The sequence below is a fragment of the Scardinius erythrophthalmus genome (assembly GCF_964197995.2).
Source record: "Scardinius erythrophthalmus genome assembly, chromosome: 22".
In the NCBI taxonomy this organism is placed as follows: Eukaryota; Metazoa; Chordata; class Actinopteri; order Cypriniformes; family Leuciscidae; genus Scardinius; species Scardinius erythrophthalmus.
In genome coordinates this window covers 20044363-20067577 of record NC_138242.1, presented here as the reverse complement: position 1 = coordinate 20067577, position 23215 = coordinate 20044363, and the positions used below count along the sequence as shown (strand labels likewise).

General features: G+C 37.6%; 1 protein-coding gene across 1 annotated transcript in view; it reads right to left on the bottom strand.

Moving 5' to 3' along the window:
* Positions 1–23215, bottom strand: part of prex2 (phosphatidylinositol-3,4,5-trisphosphate-dependent Rac exchange factor 2) — a 152081-nt gene that overhangs the window by 38631 nt on the left and 90235 nt on the right. Inside the window, exons 26-35 of the mRNA XM_081353151.1 lie at positions 16194–16373; positions 14644–14738; positions 14155–14237; positions 12659–12749; positions 10007–10135; positions 9059–9100; positions 7685–7890; positions 4220–4322; positions 2589–2732; positions 2311–2425 (exon numbers count right to left, since the gene is read on the bottom strand). Coding sequence (XP_081209277.1) covers positions 2311–2425; positions 2589–2732; positions 4220–4322; positions 7685–7890; positions 9059–9100; positions 10007–10135; positions 12659–12749; positions 14155–14237; positions 14644–14738; positions 16194–16373 — 1188 coding nt within the window. The remainder of the gene's footprint in view (positions 1–2310; positions 2426–2588; positions 2733–4219; positions 4323–7684; positions 7891–9058; positions 9101–10006; positions 10136–12658; positions 12750–14154; positions 14238–14643; positions 14739–16193; positions 16374–23215) is intronic.

The window sequence follows — 23215 nt, the reverse complement described above, 5'->3', positions numbered from 1 at the left end:
AGTTTAGCTGAAATTATAGCCCCAAATTTTTCCTGGCATGTGCTAAAGATGGTCTTTTTGTAAAGACAGATGCGGTCTTTCTGGTAAGACCACTAAGTCAATCTCCTGGCTTTACTCTGATGAGCAACATCAGTAATGTCAGAAGTAATTCACTTCACATTTGAACAGCAATATATAATATATTTCATCTGGGTTTAATGCACATGTGTCTTTGTTTCATCATGGTGATGCATGAAGCAACATATACGTACAGTATATACAGTAGCTCATATTTCAAATAGAGGTAAATAGGAATGATAATTCTCTTTGGGTATTATAGCATATGATAAGCAATATAATGCTTCTTATTTAGTGCTCCCATCACATGTTGATTGTACTATTAAAATTAGCTCTGGATAATAAACAATCTATAGACATCCCTCTATCCCTTAGACTCCAGACATTTTGGTATTCTTTTCCATTCAAATCATTACTGGTCAATTTTAAAATTGGACAGCGTGTTAAGAATTTTGAAGACTAGCATCTAGCATCTAGCACAAAGCCGCCTCATTGTCATATCCATATAAGAACAGTGACATTTTGAAGAAGGAGCGGATTTGCCTTTTCCTCATTCCATGTTCGCACTTCACATTCAGTCGATACAAATCCATCAAGCTCGGCTTAAAAATGCCAATACCAATGCTCAGAAATCAAGAGGATGGAAAAGGCTCTAAAGAATTGTGTTATTAGTGGAATATAGATAGGCTTTTTCAAAATGCCAGTATGCCAGAGAGCACAGTGTAGATAATTGTCAGCATTACACCCCGAATGTTGGCAAGCCAAACCAAAACAGTGTTTGCACATAATGAGACAATATTTCTTGAATAACCCGTCATACATTTTCCACTGGCCTCAAACCAAGCCAAGGCTGTACTTGATCTCTGGTACAATTGGCAGGCTTGCTTCCATTCAAATCTCAAAAGTAATATGCCCCTATGGCACGTGTAACACAATGAAACTTGGCTGACCTCAGCACACTGTAACCAATTACAGGCGAGATCTACACCAGATGCTTACCTTGTGTGCTATAAAGCAAACATAATCTGCTCAGAGACCATGTTATTAGGGTCCTGCATGATGATTATTTTCCATAAACATATCAAATTCACTCATATTCTGAGTATCAGTGCTGATGTTCAGGGTTTGGATACAACTTGCATGTTTCAACAGCCATTTTAATGTCCCAAGAGACCTCTGGAAGACTTAAACATACAACTAAAGAACCAAAGAAATATGAAGCCATGTAAAACACTGATCTACAGATATCAGGATTCCTAGATGGGAATATTCTCATAATATACTGCAGCAATGTTCCTGGAATACCTTCTCAGAATGGTTGGGTACCCACATACCTTTGGCTGTATAGTTTATCTGAGACATTAGTTGTGGCTATGAAATAAAGTCTAGTTTTGACAGACTGATGAATTGAACTCATCTTGAGATCTGGGGGCAAATTCATCTTCATCCCAACAAAAAACCATTATACAAACAGACTGACATAATTAAAGCAGTTTCGAATGTTTATGTATTTGTCAGTTTGAAAATGTGATTTTTTTTATTTACATTTAAAAATGTTTAAAGTCCCCCTATAGTCAATATCCCTTAAATCCCTTAAAACTCACCTTTGATCACCAAAATGAAATATTGAAAAGTTTTTTTCCTGAAAAAACAAAAATCTTCATGCCTTAAAATAGCTTGAATGTAACTCTACACCCTTGACTCATTTAGTATACGCAGTTCTATGAATATGCAAATTAGCCCCGCCTCCACTCACTCACACCAGCTCAGAGATTCACTCGTTGACGATCACACGTTCATTTGATTGGTTACAAGGTAGTTTGTGACGTCAAAAACTCCAGCGATTTCAAACCGCGTTTCTGAAACTGTCTTTGGTTCACTGCAGTTTTAAAGAGAAAATACTCAACAATGGTGTTGACTTATGAATTCGCACATGTTTTTTCTTAAAGCCAATTAAAAACACCACATAGACATAAACAACATTAAAAGCTTAATTTCCACCACAGGGGGAATTTAACTAATAACTTGATCATTGATTCCATCATTTTATTTGATTTCAAATGGCACTTTCAGTCCTTCACAGGGTAGAGATTCAACCGAGCAACCATAACCACTTGTTAAAATCTCCCAGAATTCCCAACTCCACCTCATCAGGAAATACAATGACAGCTTTACACGTAGGTATGAAGGCGTAGAGAGAAAATTGCGAAGTTTCAGAGCTAAAGTTTGACTGACAGGTGAAGCATGACTTACCGGAGTCTCTTGTAGTACTGCTTGACCTTCTCCAGAGATCCAGCATTGATTTGGGCCTGATATTCCTCCACTGACACATTTTCTCGGTAATAATATCCCTCCATGCTCTCCAAGGCTATGAAAGAAAAATTACATTATTCAGACATTTAGCTATGTATTAGTTACATTATTTTGTAAAAAAATAAGTTGAGGCAATAACTGGCTCCACTTTAAAATAACACAATTCAGCACTTTTTGGCACACTTTAAGCTAACTATGTCCATTCAAACACATCGTACCCTGGGTGAACAGGACGGGGTAGATTTTGAAGCTGCCACCGTGTCTTAGTCTCTGGGGTAACTGCTGGAAGTAGAACGCCTCCAGGTAAAAACAGACCTTTAAAGCCTGCCGTGTGCCCTCGACTTGGTATGAGATAGGCATATCTGGAGAAAAAGACACAAAGCCAATCAGAATGATGGAGTCAGAGGATTTATGAATAAAATATGTAAATATTAATGTAAAATATGCTAAATTCATGCAAACACACTGTTTCCAAGTGACTTCTTGAATACAGACGTTAAGAATACATACGCTGCCACTATTGTAAGTATTAACAATGTAATAATTATGATTTAATAAAATTACAGATTATGGGCCGTATTTTAACGATCTAAGCGCATGGTCTAAAGCGCACGGCGCAAGTGCACTTAGATAGTGTCTGAATCCACTTTTGCTAGTTTAACGATGGGGAAAATGGTCTAAAAGGGTTGCCCCTATTCTCTTAATGAGTAATGAGTGTGTTTTGGGCTTTACGTGCGTTAAACCAATCAGAGTCTCATCTCCCATTCCCTCTAAATGCCAGTTGAGCTCGTGCCATGGCAGATTCGCTATTTACATGGCGGAATTTGATAGTGGAAAGACCAAACAAGTCTCCAGAGCGCAAATGGAACTGCTTGCGAGGTTAACCTCGCGCACAAGCAGACCATCTACGGGACAAGCTGGATTCCACCACATTCTTTATGAACAAAATAATAAACTTTCACATTGTTATCCTTTTATTTTTCATATTTTTGCTAGTTTGTGCGCTCCTGTGTTTCACTGTGTGTTTAATAAGCAGAGTGTTGTGGACCCGCCTATAGGCTCATATTACTAACACGCTCTTTAAATAACAAAATAAATAATTCGCCATTGACTTTAGACAAAGTTTCAGTTGGTCAATGGCGCAGTTTATTTCTGTTGCCTCAAAATAGCAACACGCCAACAATGCGCCTGAACACACCTCGTTTTCAGACCAGCATGCCCATGGGCGCACAAATGGGCGCAAATGCATTTGCTATTTAAACAACATGGCGCAGGACGTGAAAATGATAACTGCGTTGGGCTGAAACTAGCAAAAAACACTTGCGCCGCGCTTGGCGCTGCATTGCGCCGAGTGTAAAATAGGGCCATATATAATACCAGTTTATATTTGATATAAAATTATATTAAAAATACCAAAAAACGTACATAAATATATAAATAAATGTTTGATATACACATATTTGGAAACCTTTGGATTCTTAAAAATGTTTAAGCAATGTTTATGTCATATTAAATCACATTAATATGGACACGTTGCACTAATAGTTATCAACAGAAAGTTTTCAAATACTTTATGAAAAACACTCATAATTTTAATAGAAAAATATATTTACTGTTTTCTCATTTTGAGCAAAAAATAAATAAAAATTTATGTGTGATATACATTTAATACAAATACCAATTGAATTGATATTTTGTCATATAATGCAAAGACATAAATACATTTTAAGTGTGGTTTAGGTGGTAATACCTTTTAGGGACACTGGAAACATACGGTAAATATACTAGTAAATTTAGCTTAGATTATTTCCTGTTCAAAAAGGAAGTTGCTTCTTCCAAGAGTACTCACTAGCAACAAGAGGCTCTCCTTCAAACTGTTGGAAGTAAAAGCTGACCTTCTCCAGGTCCATGAGAGCAACTTGTGTATCTTCTAGCATGGCCTGCTCATCAGTCTAAAGAAAAAATGACATACAGAAAGTACAAAACCATTACTAAACTACAGTGTCCTCTTGAATATGTGTGCATGTGTTCAATGAAAAAAAATTAAATGGGTGGCGGTGTGTGGCATTTGGTATAGATGCAAAATACAATTATAACTTCATGTAGCAGACACACTAAGAAGAAGAAGAAGCAAAGAGATTCATCTTTTCTTCATCCTCTGCTCTATTTGTTCTCTACTTCATCTTCTGCCTGCGTACACACGGTATGCCCATAGCTGCAGATGAAACCATCCACATACAAATCTGAACAAGTCTGGTGTGAGAATTGCAGGACCAGTCCTCACGCATCTGAAAGCGACACCTCTGTCTGATACGTGGGCTGACTCTCTCGAAGATTCCCATGTGCCAGATGCCACAATCCTTTCATCTGGGGGCCTACAAAAGCTGCCAAGCGATATCATGTCAAGAAATTACCTTCGGGTTGTTCTTTGCAGCCTGCTCTCCTTCCCCTGAGTGTGTTCGGGGGTGGAGGGGGAAGAGTGGCTGCGGAGATAAGACTAAAGTCTCAAACGCTGGGAATCTTCATTTTACATGTAGGTTTAGACTCTGCGGCAACTAAGTCTGACTACATGCTTGATTTAAGCCTGTCTGTCATGACAAACTGCATCTAAACATCACGCTGTATGTCCTAATATTCCTCAAATAAAACAGTTACTACCCGGCTAACAGGAGAAAATCTCAGAACAACAAGGTTCTCTCAAAGTAATGAACAAACATTCTTCCAATGTCATTAAAGGGGGGGGGTGAAATGCTATTTCATGCATACTGAGTTTTTTACACTGTTAAAGAGTTGGATTCCCATGCTAAACATAGACAAAGTTTCAAAAATTAAATTGTACGTTTGAAGGAGTATTTCTGTGCCAAAAATACTCCTTCCGGTTTGTCACAAGTTTCGGAAAGTTTTTTTCGAGTATGGGTCTGCGTGACGTGAGTTGGGGCGGAATTTCCTTATATGGGTCCTAAGGGCACTTCTCCAGGAACAGCGCGAGCGCGCGCGCACTCGTAGACCAGAGAGAGAAGAGAGCGAAAGCAGTACCTCATCTAAGCGCTGTGCTCGGCTTTAGGGAAGTCAATGTCACCAAAGAAGTGTGTTTTTGGTTGCCAGGGCAAGACAACTCTGCACAGATTCCCAAAGAACCCAGCGCTAAGGGACCAGTGGATGGAGTTTGTTTTTCCAGAGCATCAACGGAGTTGTGTAAGACTGTTTGTTCCCTGCATTTCGACGATGATTGTTTTATAAACAAAGCCCAGATCGACGGATTTGCAGATCGTCTAATGCTTAAGGATCGAGCAGTCACACAACGACAAAGGTTCGCAGCCGTGCGTTGGAACCGGGCGGTGAGTAAAACTGCTTCAAATGTCTCTGTGTGTTGTTACTAAGTTAGCTCGGCGCATTAGCACACAGCTTTAGCTTCGCCCACACGGCCCGCCTCCGGCCGCTCGTTTTTTTTTCGGAAAGACTCGGTACAGCCTATCTTTCTTTTATAAATATAATAAAACTAAAGACTTTTTGGAGATATGAAGGATGCAATACTACTCTATAGGTACTCAAGATTAACAGGAGATTGAGTTAAAATGAGCATTTCACCCCCCCTTTAAAAGAACATTTACTCTAAGTTATCTGGTCTTTAATTACATTCTTAAAATGCACGTTCTTAGAACATAGCTGGGTTCTTCAAAATGTTCTGTTTGTGTCTGAGTGAAGATGACAGAAAGTCATACAGGTTTGGAATGACATGAAGGGTAAGTAAATAATCTCAGACTATTATTTTGGATGAAGTATTCCATGAAATATGAACAGTAAGCGAAATAATCTTCTCTTATATCCTTCGGCTGAAAAACTTTCACATTCTAACCCTGTCATAAAGTGACTCTGGGTGCAAATAAATCTTTCACATAAAGAACATCCCCAGGCGCACAAATAAAGAAATGTAATCCTCTGGCCTCAATCACAGCCAGGTGAAATCTGATCTGGAGTCGAAGCCAGAGACAGAAACACTTTACAAGGCATGATAATCCTGCATTATCCCCTGGTCTGTCGGGATGCCCGCAGATTGTGTAAATTGCCAGTGTTTGGGAGAACACTCATGGCTACAGTCATCAATTCAGTAAGACAGCAAACTCCACTGAGTCACAATGCAAAGACGTGGATCTGACCTTGCAGCTGGTTGCGGTAAACAAAAAGCAGATGTAATCTGCAGGGAGAAGGACAAACAAATCAAGAACGTAGCTCAGGGATGCTGTCGTTCTCCACACACAGTTTTCTGTTAAATGAAGAGTTATCTCACTCATTAAATGCGTAAAATAATGGACTCTAGGGAAGCTGTTAAGTATCAGCTAGGCTCTGTACTGATCCTCACAGCCATTAAAATTAATCCTCAGCACAACCATAGTGCTTCAGACTTTGAAATTGAAATGTTTTATATATATATATATATATACATATACAATTCAATAAATTCCTGTCACTTGATTCAAATTCGGCTTTTTCTTAAGGACGCCGATGCATGGTAGTGGGCTTGTGTTTGGTTACGCACTTCATTACACAAGGCATTGTTTGTTTTTCTTATTATTTATTTAAATCCAGAAGAATTGATTAAAATTCAATAAATCGAGTGAAATTAAGATATAAATTATACAAAACGAAATACAACAAACGTATGAAGTGGTCAAAAATCTTCCCTGACCCACTCCATATCTCCCGACATATTGAATTCAATCCATTTCCATGCCCTTTACAAAATATTACATTTTTCTTAATTTTCAGATTAAATTCAAACAAAACATAAACAAATAATTTTATGATATAGTAACAAAAATATGAAACCAAATACATTTTCTTAAATGGCTACAAACAAAACAGAAGAAAATAAAACAAAATAAAACAAAATCTAAAACACTTGAATTGAAACAGAACTTTAATGCTATTTACACATTGCCATTATTGTAATTAATACATTTTATCATTTTTTTGAACATTATTAAGTATTTATTGATTGTATGTATTTTATTATGTATTTGTTGACATCATTTTAGAAACTCCTTATAATTCACATCACTCTGATGGCTTATTGCTTTAACAACTATCTAACAGGCTATGCATCAGACACAAAACACCATAATGTTGTAACTAAGAAGGCTGTGATAAATCCAACTGGGCTGTGAGATGCTGGCCACATTGAGCAGGATTTTGACACATTCGAGTGCCATACGTGGCCTTCGGTCAAAAATATATCCAAATCAAAGGAGGATGTCAGACTAGAAAGGCTGGTGAGGCTTATTTTTAAAGCACACTGACCGTGGCAGGTACTCACCAAGTTTGGGGAGAGCAGGGATTGGAAATGGAACAGAAGACCAGCAGAGGAGATCTGCTCCAGCCAGCGGCGACTGGCTTCCTGACTTTCACTCTCAGGGCCGAGAGCTTGGTTTAACACAGCCAACAACTGCTCTGAGAAAGAGCAAACCGCTGCCACCAGACTCTGACTGAACACCATATCCCTCCTCAGCTGAATCTCTGAGTCTGAGGAACGAGAAAAACTGTCAAATTAGCATAATGTAGTGGTAAATCTAAGCCATTAGCTGTCTTGTATGGTCATTCCTGGGTGAACTATGTCTTTAGTGCCATCTCATTCAAAATTAATAATTCTCAAATTATATTTTATTTTTAGTCTTCACATTACGTTTTGTGTTCAGAGACTAAAATCAGAACCAGTCGGGGCTCGCCTAGGGCAGATGGAGTCCCACCAAAATATTCATCATAACACAGACCTCTAAACTGAATCAATAATAAATTGTACAGCATTCTGTAACAAATATTTTCGGATTTTCTAGACTCTTTTAAGTCGTAAAGTGAGCAAGATATATTAAAATTTAGTGTATGGCTTCGGCAGGCATGTATTATGATACGGGTGCCTGAGCCGTCCTCAGCTCTACAGCGCCCCACAATTTTTCAATGTACATCTGTGGTGAAAAATGGAACTGCAGCGCGCTCTATTTAAAAGCCTTTGGGGCAGATTTCAGATTTCTTATTTTCACTACACGTGTCTGTCAATCAACATTAGAGCGCCACCCTCAGGCTGACATCTGACAAAAGTGTGTATGCATGTGTTCAGCGATTAGAAAATAAAGCTTGTAAAATGTTTATCATAAACTAGCGCTAAGACCCAGAATCTGCCCTACCTGAATTTACGCTCAGAAGCCGCTACTGATCAGAACAAAAGAGTGCTGACAAATGATCTAAAGACATATTAAACAATCTTCTCACTTCCCAATTAACCTAAAACACATTAGACAGCATAACAAAAGGCTGCTAATTTTTCCCTGCCAAATGTATTTAATTTAGCTACATTTTCTAGTCATAACCTTGAAAAACTATGTCTTTTTATTCAATTAAATTTCCTTAAGGGGATTGCAGATGTCTCTAAGGACTCCGCTCATGTGGATAATGTTTCTCGAAGGATGCTGGGCTGCTGTTTGCAGGTGTATGAGAACTGCTGTGTGGAGAAATTCTCAAGTCATTTATTCAGGGTGACCTCAAAAGACTGCCTACTGTTTGGTGTGACAGATTATAGTGCATAAGATATGAATAAAAGTGTGGTGGAGAGACCGTAAATGATGAATGTTCATTATGTGTCATGTAAATTATTTGAATAATATGCCCAAGTGAATTTGCTTTAATCGACACCCACCTGTGTATTGCAGTAGGACCAACAGTAGCCGAGTTTTCACCTCTGAGAAAACATAAAAAGCAATGTCAATCATTAAATAAGTTCACTTAATAAAAATCAGGACAAGATCAGTCTCCTTAGCTTCAGATTTAGCACATTTAAGTGAAGTGAAGTGAAATGAAATGAAATAAATAAAATAAAATAAAATAAATAAAATAAAATAAAATAAAATAAAATAAAATAAAATAAAATAAAATAAAATAAAATAAAATAAAATAAAATAAAATAAATAAAATAAAAAAATTCTGATTATTATTATTATTATTATTATTAATAATAAAAAAGTAAATATTTATTTTTCTGCTGTATATAGTGAAGTGAATATGAAGGTTTTGCACTGAAATTCAACACAGAGAATTGGCACAACTCGTCTGAAAAAATAAATAAAAATAAATAAATAAATAAATTAATTAATTAAATTAAATTAAATTAAATTAAATTAAATTAAATTAAATTAAATTAAATTAAATTAAATTAAATTAAATTAATAATAAAATAAAATAAAATAATTACAAAAAAATTAACCAATGCTAGTAACATTTCAATTATTATTATTACTGCTGTTATAGTCTTAAGCACACCAGATTGGACTGCACACTATAATGTTTATCTGTTGTTTATTCTGCAAATTCATCACATTTAGCACTTACACACAGACACATTCAGCAGCATAAGGCAGTTAAATTGCAGGAGATTACATTTTCAGCCATTGCTGACAACTGACCTGTGGGAGTTTATGCCAAATACTCACTCTCTCCCCTCTATAAACTCACATTTAGCAGTGTGTGCTTGAAAAATTCCCTTCAACTTCTCTTGCGACTGCATCTAGCCCTATCAAGAGCTCCTTGAGTGGTTGTTTTTGGCCAGGATTTTACGTATGTGGTGTGTGTCTGTTTTGAAACCACTGACCTTCCGCAAACTTGGCTATGGTGTGTGTGAGAGCCTGAACACTGCTGGGCAGGTTCCACGGATCTTGCTTGACGTGAAGCCGCAGTTTCTTGGTGCAGTTGAGCTTGGGCTCCATGTCCTGGTGGAACTCTGTCAAAAAACAATCACAGGTTCATTGGAGTCAAACGTGCATGATAGTACATGGCCAACATTGACAGACAACCACTGAGGAAAACACATTTACGCAACACACAAGACTCTGTGGAGTGGGATCAGTAGAGTCTAGTGCTTTGAAAATATATGTAATATAGCTCCAATGACCTTAAAGTGGATAGCTAGGGCTGTAAAAGGTGTCAACGCTTGTTACATGCTGATGATAAAAAGCTATAGAGCAGTGACACCCTTATGCCATATTTCACACACACTTTAAGGAAAAGGAGGTAGGGTGAAGTGGTCGTACATCATTCAAATAATTTCAGCGATTATATAATAATAATTTCCTTTGAGATCTCTGTGGTGATGTAAACATTTTCAAGAACTGATCTACCACACACAGAGGAACACAAGATCCACAACTGAGACAGTTGTCAGGGCCAGTGTCATGATAACTTTGAAATAAAACAGAATGGTACATACGGCAGTGTTTTTTGTGCAAAAAAAAAAAAAGGAATCTGTAGAATGAATGTTTAATATTATTATAGCACATAATAATATTGAACATATAACCATAAGTATACTGTAGGTAATTTAATATTAGTAATTAGTATATATGGATACAAATGTATTGCATTTAAATAATAATAATACTTATTATAATTAATCAAAATAAAATATAAATATGCAGATACAGCAATACTGTATTTAAACATCAAGGTTTCAAATATTTAAATATTTCTGCATTTGCATATCTATACTGTACATGTACATGTACATGTACATATACATATATATATATATATAATATATAAAACACATATATATATATATGTTAACCTTGTTTATTATTTTTTTCTGAACCACACACAGAATAATAATTTAGGGGGTGAAAAATGGTTGTTACTCCTTTGGAGTGTTTATGTGGCCATGGTCTAGTCACTAGCCCCATAATAAACAGCTCAATATCTAACTCAAATCCTATTTTCTCACTTGCTTGCATGTGAGAGCTTAAATAAACAAATCACATGCACAGGCACACAAGTTATAATCAACCGTTAAACTGTGAGGATTTCATAGCAATCTGCTCATCTCCTTACAACAGCAAAGCAGCAACATTTTGTGGAGGTATAAAACTAGATTCAGACCACACACACACACACACACACACACAGATAGTACCCACATTCGCTGACTCGTCACTTCGTATAAGATTTATTTCCCAGGCAAGAGTTCCCTGCTTTCAAATATCACTAAAACAATGCCTTCTCTGTTTATTAACCTACACAATGACCTTGAGCCACATCCCGTGTGAAACTGTGCCTTTGGGAATAAACTTTATTATCACATAAACCAGTGACTCAGGAGTTACTGCAGGCTGCATTAAATTGTATTTCTACTGACAACACACTGAGGGGTTCATACCTGGAGCTGTTTATCTACTGTTCGGCTTCAGGCTCCTTAAATTAAACATTTTAATGTTTAAAGAGATTAAATCATATGGGTGAAACTCATTTAAAAGTGAGCATCACTACACACTATTCTACTGGAGTGCACTTGAAGTGAGAACTCGGTGTTAAGAATTATGTAAATAAAACTTAGTGTTTGTTTTATGTTTAATTCAAATTGCATATCTTTCCACGTGGCGTTTGTAAAAATAAATAAATAAATAAACAAACAAACAAACAAACATACAAATAAATAAAATATAAATAAATAAATAAATTGAAATGACATAAATAATTAATAAAATAAAATAAAATAAAATAAAATAAAATAAAATAAAATAAAATAAAATAAAATAAAATAAAATAAAATAAAATAAAATAAAATAAAATAAAATAAAGCAGTGTTCCTTTCAAGGGTGCAAAAAACGTCACAAAATCTAGAATGAGACAGAGGAAGTGACCCAGACAACCTCCATGAGTCCAATGTCCTAGTGTCCTCAGATCGAGGAAATGTCCTACACTATCTCTAGCAGTCTGGTGTTCTTTATCTGTCCCAGATAAAATGAATTGTACAGATTTGATTAGGATGATTTGTGGTTAAGGACAAAGCTGAGGTTGGAGCAGTCAATCACTGAGCCTCTAAACACGGCTCGAAGTAAACTCCCAACTTTAGCCATACTTCCTTTTTGTCAACCACCCTGAAATACACATGAAATACAGGCCCAGATTTATGTCACTCCTTTTTCCCCTCTTCCTACTCTCACATAACTGACTTCACAAGGAGACGTTTCAAAGTGGCAGTTCAAGAAAAAGTTTGAAAATCCATTATTGGAGATCCCTAGAGATCTTTTTGAGAACATAATCTCATAACCATGTATAGTTTATGAGTTTTTTGCACAGTCAATGCACTCTGAGTGAAGTGCTCATAAGTCCAACTTAAGTTATGCAAACCATAACAAAAAGTGCACTGAGCCATGAAAGTCACTTTAATGAATATTATCTGTGTTGAATAACCCTCTGCCAACAGGAATAAAACACAATTCAGTTCATTAACATGAGGATCTCTTGATACCTTGAAGTCCTCGTCCCGGAGTGAAACACTTCGTCTGTTCAAAGGCTCGTGTCACGGTTGCCCCTTTCAACAAACTGGTGATGGACTCCACCTGAAAATTAGATCAGTACATCATAGGCAATTCGTTTTTAATTTGTTGACTAAGAAAATATGGACAAACTCGCCATGAGTACTTTTGGGTTTCAAAACTCAGTCCCATTGGTTATTAAACATTAAGCAGTTTGCACAAACAAAAGCCCCTTGAACTCCCACCCCGTCAGCCGGAAAACATTTGTGCTGCATGTGAACTGGGAGTGTTGCTCTCCCGGAAACCTGCGTGCTATAAAGCAAACAGCAGGCAAGAAGGACGCAGTGAGCCGCACATTCTACATTTCACTGGTGATTGAGACATCCTCATTAAAAAGTGTGGAGAGTGAGACAGAACAGATTGATCTCTGGGGGAAAATGACTACATCCGTGGGGTATTATGTGAGGGGCTTTAGCCTGTTTTTAGGTGTCAAAGAGGTCAAAGGTGAAGCTAAGTCTTCATAAGAGCAGATGGGATAAAGCAAAATAACTTAATAAAACAACATATTTTTTATAAAGAATAATTAAATAGTAAATTGTAGTTATTTTTACTTTATTTACAATATTAATGAAATTATTCAAATTAAATTAAAATATTACATATAAAAATGAACGATTATTAATTATTTTTATGAAAATATAAATAGGTAGCTGAGATAACATTAAGTAATGACTTGCTATATGTCAAAACAATTTTAAACAATGTTTTTGATCATTCTTACTTAATACAAAAAAACATATTAATGGGTTACATATAAAATTTACACTTCAAATACGTGAACGTATAAAGAAGATGTTCAAAAACACTTAAGTGTTAAGATAAGTTAATTAAGTTTGAAATGTATTAATATTAGGGCTGTAAAAACTAACGCATTAATGCATGCGATTATTATTATTTTTATTTATTTTTTCAGTTTAACACATTAAAAATATTTAATGCAAATTAACGCATTATCCGATTTTTTTTTTTCTGTCATCCTTTGGCTGTGCTACAGTAGGCTATATGATATTTCTACTTTGAAGATTCAATGTGAAAGTATTACAATATAAAAATATATTTAAAAACTTTAATGTTAGGTGCGATTACTTGCAGAAAAATGGGTGATTAATTAGTTTTTTTTATCGATTGACAACACTAATAAAAATATACAAAAAAATGTAATGTTAGATGAGATTAATCGCAATTAATTACAGAAAAATGTGTGATTAATTAGTTCGTTTTTTAAGTGATTTAAAGCACTATTTAATATACACAAAACTAACACTGTTATTAATAATATAATCACAAATAATAACTATCATTATTAGTATTATTAATGTTATTTTTAATATATACACCCAATTTTATACATACAGTTCACATGAACAAATGCTCTACATTACATACATGTGGAAGTATAAACTTGTCAGAGCAGACAGCAAACACACACCTGACTGAAGAGATGCTCCAGGAAGCCATGTAGCTTCTTTTGTTTGTCGTGAGATATCCACACACTGGTCGGCATCTCGTCGCCTGTATGTGATTGATTATGTGTGTGTGTGGAGAGAGGGTGAAGCGGTAATCATTAGAGGAAATGCACATTTAACATAGAGCCCTTAACACATTGTTTTCATTAGTGAGCTATTGCCATAACAATGCAAACACGTCTCTCCACTCCTCTCAGACTTTCCTGTCCCTCTCTTCCACCATCTGTTCAGCAGTTAGCATCAAATGGCCATCAATTTGGCAGACACTGTGTTTTGGCGGGTTCTGTTTGACTAAGTGGAAAATGCGTGCTTGATGTGCAGTGCAACGAGATAAGAATCAGTCTGAAAGGCAAATCCAAGCTCTTGCCAAATTTGATTAGAGTCCTGGAGGAGTGAACTAACAATGGTGTTGTGTTGTCAGATGTGTGCAGGATGATATCTGGTTGCGTTACCTGAGTCCATCTCATCACTGTGCACATAAGAGCTGCAGTGACTGCTGCAGATGCTGTTGAAGGACGCAATGGAGTTCCTGTTGCTGTTACAATCACTGGAAGCAATCAGAACATTCATGTGTTACGAACAAATTATGACTACTAATACCCAACAATGGTGCTGCAGCCACAAACAACCCACATTAAACAACATTCCTAAATACGTCTGTACAGTTTTTAATCCCAAAGCATCTGTTAAAGTGCTCCTATTATGCTTTTTTGAATATTACCTTTCATGTAGTGTGTAATATAGCTGTTTGTGAAAGTAAAAAGTCTGCACATTTTCAAAGATCAAAGTTGTTTCTCTCAAAAGAAAGTACCGATTCTGAACTGCCTGAAACAAGTGATCGATCGGTAATTCCAGTCTTAATTTCTGTTTGAACCTACGCAGGTTTGTAACAAATTTGCATAATGCAAGTCTATGGTCTTCAATGAGACTTCATGTCGAGAAGCTCCATTTTGCATACACTTCCAACGGATTAGAACTCGGGCTTGAATTGATGCATTAAAACCAACACAATCGTTACTGTTCGTATCACTGTGTATCAAGTGCTGAGGAAGCCTCCGAAGCTGGAATTCAGATGTGGTAATGGACGATTTGTTTCTGACAAGCGCTGTAAGCGGTAGACCAATCACAACAGACTAGCTGGGCCATCTGACCAATCAGAGCAGAGTAGGCTCTCGGAAAAAAAGGGGTTTAGAGAGACTGAATCCTTTATCAAACCATTTCAGACACAGAGAAAAGAGGTGATGCTGCAATGTATATTATGAAAACATTGAAGTGTTTTTTTGACCTTGGATGCATGTAAACATTGTAGGAGACCTTCAAATTACAGAAACCTTCAAGATCTCAGTGAGCTCAGTGAATTTGTGAGCTCAGTTGAGCCTAAAACATAAGCCTAAAACAACATATCACACCATTAGGCAAAAAATAATGAAAAAAATTAATTGACTTTCTTCATTGACGGCCACTCACAGTGTATTTTTTATTTGCGAAAAAACTATATGCAGTAATATTGTGCAATCTTTTTACAATTTTTTTTTTTCTATTTTAATATTTTTTCAAATGTAATTTATTCCTGTGATGTCAAAGCTGAACTTTCAGCATCATTACTCCAGTCTTCATTGTCACATGATCCTTCAGATCCTTCATTCAAATATGCTGATTTGGAAACATTTCTTATTATTACCAATGTTGAAAACATTTGTGCTACTTAATATGTTTGTGGAAACTGTGATAATTTTCTTTAACAACCTTTTGTAACAATGAACAATCTTTACAGTCACTTTTGATAAAGCTGTGGCATCCTTGCTATATAAAGTATTAATTTCTTTAAAAATTGCTGACCCCAACCTTTTGAAAGTTGTGCCTAACAAAAGTACCTTCAGTTATGACTGTATTCACAATACAGCGCTGCCTCTCATACCTCATTGCTTACATAAATTAATCACAATACATAAAGCAATTTATAAATGTAATATTCTATTCAGTATATTGTAAGACACCACACCTGTAGGAGTCCCTGTTGCTGATAGTGTCGTGACCCGAGTCCTCCTGCTCGTCTCCAGTCACATTAAAACACACTTTCTTCCCGTTGCGTTCACTTTTTTCACTCTCACTCTCGGCTGAAATGTAGCTCTCAGTAGGCTTCCCTTCAGACCCGGTGGGATGTGTGATAGAGGAGAGCAAACTGTGGGAAATACAGAGAGAGAGAGAACCAGATAGATAAATCACACATTAATCACACTGCAATCTATGTGCAATAAAAGAGTCAGAATCTACAGCTCCAGAAACATGTTCACGACTCACATAAACAGAGGGAAAGATACATCACTTCATGACTCTGTTTCAGTGAACCAGAGGTGGACAACACAATAAATGCAAGCAGTTAAAAACATAACTGAAATAAGATCAAATGAAATTTAAAAAGTAGTTATTTTGTATTGACTAGATCTGCTAAAGACACTGTGTGTGATAAATATTGCAACAGAGATGAACAAATGTTTATTATAACAGGAGTCTTCTATCAAATGAACAAATCTTTTTGCATAACATATTTTAAAAGACAAAATATATAAACTTTGTTGTATCTTATTCTGTAAAAATGCAGTGTTCTTACATTTTTTTTTATTTTCTGTTAAAGGTGCTGTATGTATTTATTTATTTATTTACTGAATAAAGCATAATAATACCATAATGCATTTGCAGTTAGGAAACGTAATAAGTTCACATACTTGTTTCTCCGAAAAACAAGTCAGTTATTCTTCTCTGAAATATGCGTTCCGTGTCGAAATGTCTGTTTTTGTTTTGGACTGTGTGATTCCACCCACTGCCAATTTACCCAATAGTATTTTGATAAACCGGGTTGCCAGTTGGCCGAAAAACAACTCACTCCAATATTTTAAATTTGGACAATACCCCTTTCAACCACTATCTTTCAATATAATACTACACCTTTCATTTATTGTCTTATTCCTGTTGTTTGTGGATTCATTTATATTGTTTGCAGCTTGTTTAATTTGTGCTGGGGCTTATTTTGACGGTTTCTCTGTTGCGTTGTAGTTCCTTTCCTTTGTATTGTGTATTTTTCTATAGCATTTTTAACTTTTATTCACATTTATTGTGCTGTGTATCCCAGGGTCTCGAACAACTGTCACTTCCCAAATGGAAGTGGTTTTAAGTTATATTCCAAACATGTTTTGGGAGGATCGGGCACAGCATGTCAGAAAGTTGAACGTGTGAGGATGACCAGAGCCAAACAAAATCACAACCTGTTTGTGCTTGGCTTCCGGACAACAACTTGAGGAAGTTAGAGGTCCTCCAAATATGAATAACATCAAAACACGCATATACAGCTGTGTCAACAGTCATAACTCCTCTAAGCTCCCCTCCAGGAGAATGGCGAAGAAAATTTAGACGATGCTGGCAAACTTGATGCTTCTCACACATGGGGACATTTAAGTTATATTTTCAATTTGATTTTGAGGCCCAGTCTCTCCACACATGAACACACTAACATGTCAAGCGTTGTTTGAGTTTCAGACAACCCCCTCAGGGTTCTTTTAATGAGAGGGGACACATAAACATACTTTCGTGGAATATGTTCCCTTATGGACGCAAACCGTAACTCTAATTCTCATCCTAACAATAAACAAAACCTCAACGAAATTACTTCCAACCCAAACCAATTCTCTGAGTGAGAAACGCAGGAAACTTTCCAGTGATGCCTACTCGTGAGAAAGCCTGAAGGCCTCTCAAGCTGCCCTAGTTCTCCAACTATGCAGTTTGAGGCTGTTTGATTCCGAATTTGTCAGAAACTGACTCCAATTCCGATTCCTGTTTGTAGAATCGACAGAGTTGATTCCAAGAATCGATTCTTCACTGTTGTTTTCGATTCTTTCTTTTTAAGAGGCCATATTATGCCAGTTTACAAAGTCCTGGTTTTGTTTTTGGGGTCTAGTTTTTTATGCTTTTTTATATGCTTTTCACATATTTTTACACATATTTTTACAGAATGGATGAATTAATGAAAAGCTCTACTGAACTGAAATGCTCTATTAAAGAGGAGTCTGTTCCATTTGATGAAATCGATTCCAACCGTTGGAATCAAATCTCTATTCCCAACACTTCGGAATAAAGGAATCGATTATTTTTGGAATCGACTCCCAGCCCTAACAATGTTCCCTCTTGGTAAAGCAGACTGGTCGCCACCATCGAGTCCCATTCTGTCGACATAAATATAAAAAAAAGAGCACCCACTGCCATTTTTGTGCTGGAGCTTAATAAGGAAGTGAGCACAGCATGGGGCCTTAGGGGCACGGAGCATCAAAGTGTGAAGAAATGGAGGAGGGGAATAATGTTGAGACTCTGCGGGGGAGATCTTGGTTCGGGTCTACGGGTCTCTCTGCCCACGGTCCTTTATACATGAGTGCTTTCATGTGACACATGAGGCTCTTTACGTTCAACTAATGTCGTGCAGCTGATTCAGCACTTTCAACTATAATCAGAATGTGACTTCTGGTCAAATTTAAACACTAAAGAGATCACTATCTGAAACATCTGACAAGATAGATCGGAAACATCTGCATTGCACTAGAAGAACAGTATAGAAATAGAGCCAAAGCTAGAGCAAAACAGATTGTGATATGGGATTTATGGTATATGCATATATATTATATGGCTAAAATGTCCTTTGATTCTTTAGATAAAAAGTGAAGCTGTCTAAAAAAAAAGCTTAAAGACTTAAAGTCAACAGTAAAACCCATTTGCAAACCATTTGGAAGAACGTTAACTGATTCATGATTTTTAATAACGCTAGGAACATCTATTTGTAATGGGTGGGAGCAGGAGAAAACAGGCAGACACGTGGATCTAAATGCAGGGTTATTTAGTGGAAATAATAAAAACAAATAACAAAATCCATTTGCAACAAAGGAACAATACGGCAAGGAAAAAAACAACCATTGCATTCAACAACTGACAAAGCAACGAGAGAAACACAAGGACTATATATACACAGAGGTAAACAAGCTTAACAAGATAACAAGTAAACAAGACACACCTGGGAAGACAATCAAGGGAAAAATCTACATAGGACTAAAACATGGCACTCAGGACAGGAAGTAACATAAAAGTCCAGGGACAAACAAAGAGCTCATATGACAGAGCCCCCCATGACAGAGACCACCACGGTGGAGCTGGAGACCACCACAGTGGAGCCGATGGAGGTGGAGACCACCATGTTTGAGCTGGGCACCACAGCGGAGCAGAATGCCACGGGGAGTCAGGGGACCAGGGCAGAGCAGGGCCACGGAGTACACAAGGTTCAGGGCCAGCCTCCGTGACCGTGACAGGGCAGACAAAAAGTTCATAGTTGGCCTCTGCTGCCTTTACAGGGGCATAGAGGGTTCAGAAACAGCCTCCAGCAAGGAGTATTAATCAGCCTCCTTGGCTGTAATAGAGCCATCAAGGGACACAGTGAGTTCAGAGATGGCCTCTGTGACCATAACAGAGCCATCAGGGGGAAAATCTCAAGAGGAGCTGTAGTGGACGGCGCCGCCTTGGAAGGAGCTGTAGCAGATGTTGCCACCTTGGGAGGAGCTCTAGTGGACGCCGCCTCCATAGGAGGAGATGTAGTGGATGTCGCTGCCTTGGGAGGAGCTGTAGCGGACGCCGCCAACATGGGAGGAGATGTAGCGTACGTCGCCGCCTTGGGAGGAGCTGTAGTTGACGACATCGCCTTGGGAGGAGCTGTAGTGGACAATGCCACCATGGGAGGAGATGTAGCGTACGTTGCCGCCTTGGGAGGAGCTGTAGCGGACGTTGCTGCCTTGGGAGGAGCTGTAGCGGACGTCACCGCCAAGGGAGGAACTGTAGCGGACGTCGCCGCCTTGGGAGGAGCTGTAGCGGATGTTGTAGCCTTGGGAGGAGATGTAGCGGACGTTGTAGCCTTGGGAGGAGCTGTAGCGGACGCTGCCACCATGGGAGGAGATGTAGCGGACGTTGCTGCCTTGGGAGGAGCTGTAGCGGACGTCGCCGCCTTGGGAGAGGCTGTAGCAGATGTTGCCGCCTTGGGAGGCGCTGTAGTGGTCGCCGCTACCTTGGGAGGAGCTGTAGCCCCAAGACGGATCCAGTAGGTGTGATGGTACTGGCCAGTGGTGTACTTGACGGGCCAATCTCCATGGCTGCCAGAGGATGAGGAGCTTGAGGAGCCTGAGGAGCCACAACACCACCCAACCACCCCAAACAAAAAATGTTTAGTGAGACCTTGAGGGATCAGAGTGGGCTCCTCGTCCACCTCCAAGACAAAGAAGGCAGATCCATTCAACAGAAGAGCATAGTCCAAAAATTCAGAAAGCGACCCTCGAGGACCACTATTGAAGAGTTGTGTTTTTAGTGGTTCATTAAGCAAAAAAAGGAAATCAAATTATGGAATGGGGTGTGCTAAGCAAATTCACGAATACGGTCCTCGAGGGAACGCTGGCACTGGGGGAGAAGGATGAGTTGAACCCCTGCTACATCCATGTGATTTCAGTTGTTCTGTAATGAGCGGGACCAGGAGACAATTAAGGGAAAAAACTACAAAGGAATACAACATGGCACTCAGGGCAGGAAGTAACATAAAAGTCCAGGGACAAACACACAGCACATATGACACTATGAAGAAAGCAAATAAGATACATTTTGAATTTATGTTGGCTTTTAGAGTGACTTTAAGTCAGTGGTTCTCAAGCCACTGTCCACAATTATATTCAAAGACCCACTAGCACTAGTTTTGTTTTTCAACTTATTTTAATGGGAAATCCTAGTGTCTGTAAATAAAAAAAAAAGTGACTAAAATAATTCTGATTAAAATAATTATGATTTCAGAATTTTTAGGAGCTTAATTTTCTGTAAGCTCCCCATTCTTTTTAACCAATGAATTCACATGACTCTTCCAGACATTTGTGATTGAATAGACACGGATACAATGTTTTGTCATTTGAATAAATTAGCTTTTAACTAGTAAAATATATATTCATTATAAACATGCCTATGATGTTTTAAGATTTTATTAATCTACATGACCTATCCAGCTACAGAAATCACATTTCCAGGTACAGAAATCTTTTTAATCACATCACATTCTAGAGTGTGGGAATCCAGTTTCTTTTTCAAAAAGACAAACAATTTTTAAGGGGGTGAGTTTAAATAAGAAATATCTTGATCTTTACTTTAAAATTTTAAAGGCCCATTCACACCATGGAAAATAGCTATAATGAAAAATCATTCTAAATATAAAGAACAGCAGAGTCCATTAGAATTGTTAGAATCACTCAAGCATTTAAAGCAGCAGACTGTTATAATGAGCATACAATTGCAATGCACACTTAGAATAAACAGAACGATATACTGTAGTCCGCTGGTGTGGATGCTAATATGATTATTGCTATAGTTATTATCCTTAGTATGAATGGGCCTCAAATCATTTTGAGACCCCCTAGGGAACTTTGCTGAGGCCCCCTAGTGGGTCCTACCTCAGATCATCCATTTCATCACATGAAAATTGTCATTATTTACTTCTTCTGTGGATATTCTTAAAAATGTTCCAACTGATTTGTCCATATAATGAAAGTCATTGAGGTCCAAAAGACATCGCTTGAACCCCATTAACTTTTATTTTCTGAACAAAAGACCAGAGACAATTTAGCAAAATTTTCAAAATTTCGTCTTTTGTGTTTCACAAAAGATAAAGTCATATTAAGTCACAGAGGTTTGGAACGACATGAAGTTGGTAAAAAGATTACATAATTTTCATTTTTGGGTCAACTGACCCTTTGAGATGGTTATACAGTACCAACAAACACCAGGCACTGTCTGAAACCATCCACTTCTGACCTCTTCATGCTTTGACTTTCTTAGCTTTTTCTCCATCCCCTCCGCCTGTAGAGATCAATGCACTTCTTAATCAACAGTAGAGTCAGAAGTGGCTCCAATGAGCTACTCGGTTGCTATTTGCCCCATTATTCCTGCATGATATGGATGGCTGTCTGACAACCACCTCCAGGCAGTCATTACAGCACTCTCTCTTGCCCAGGGCTGTGAGGAAGGTCATTATCTCCCCACCAGATCAAGGACTGCCTTGCCAATAAGCACACTCACAGACTTTCAGCCAACAATCGGCACTGACAAGCATATGGCAGCAGCAGAGAAAGGTACCGCCCCCCACCATAGATCAAGACTAGCTGAAGTTGCCATCATGTCCACAGAGGATATGACCATGTGATTTCAACCAAATGATGAAAACTCAAAGGCTGATAGTGATAATAATGGATGTTTTTTTTTATTTATACTATAGGTGGTGTGACAAGAATTGGAAAGGAAGGAGGGACAGAGAAAGAGGAGTTTCATAACGCAGTCTTGTTAGGCACTTGTGCCACTTTGCAAATTACTCAGCAAGAGTGACATTTACAGTGTACAGCCTGAGTACAGTGCTTCGTGGCATTTTTTTATTTTTGCAGATTTCCATTTTGAAATATGGCCGACCTCAGAGTGTCCCATTTCCTTCAAGGTGTTAATGTGCTTACAGAAAATGAAACCATCAACAGCTCAGCTCAGACAGGAAGTATCCCACCCACCCCCTTTCTGCTTAAGTGTGTCCAACACTTACACACATAGCACATAGTTGTTAGAGAAAAAAAAAAAACATAATGCAAACTCCAGATGTTGGGTCATGTGAAATGCACAAAGATTAAATTGTTGCTGGTATAGTAACATCCCATAGAGACTCTATCAGTCATAAGAACTGTCACATCAGGGAACTATATGCGTAATTTCTGACGTCATTTGATTTTGAATCTAACTAAATAAATCTTGCTAAAATCTTATAAATAAAACGATGATGTAAGTTTAGTCATGTGATGCATATTGAATCCATAGATATTTATGATTATATCGGTATTGTGCTTGTTATGTGCTATTCACTTTCATACAGTTGCTAAAATATGTTACCTTGCAGTTCTGCAAAGATGATAGAAAATTCACTCGCATTTG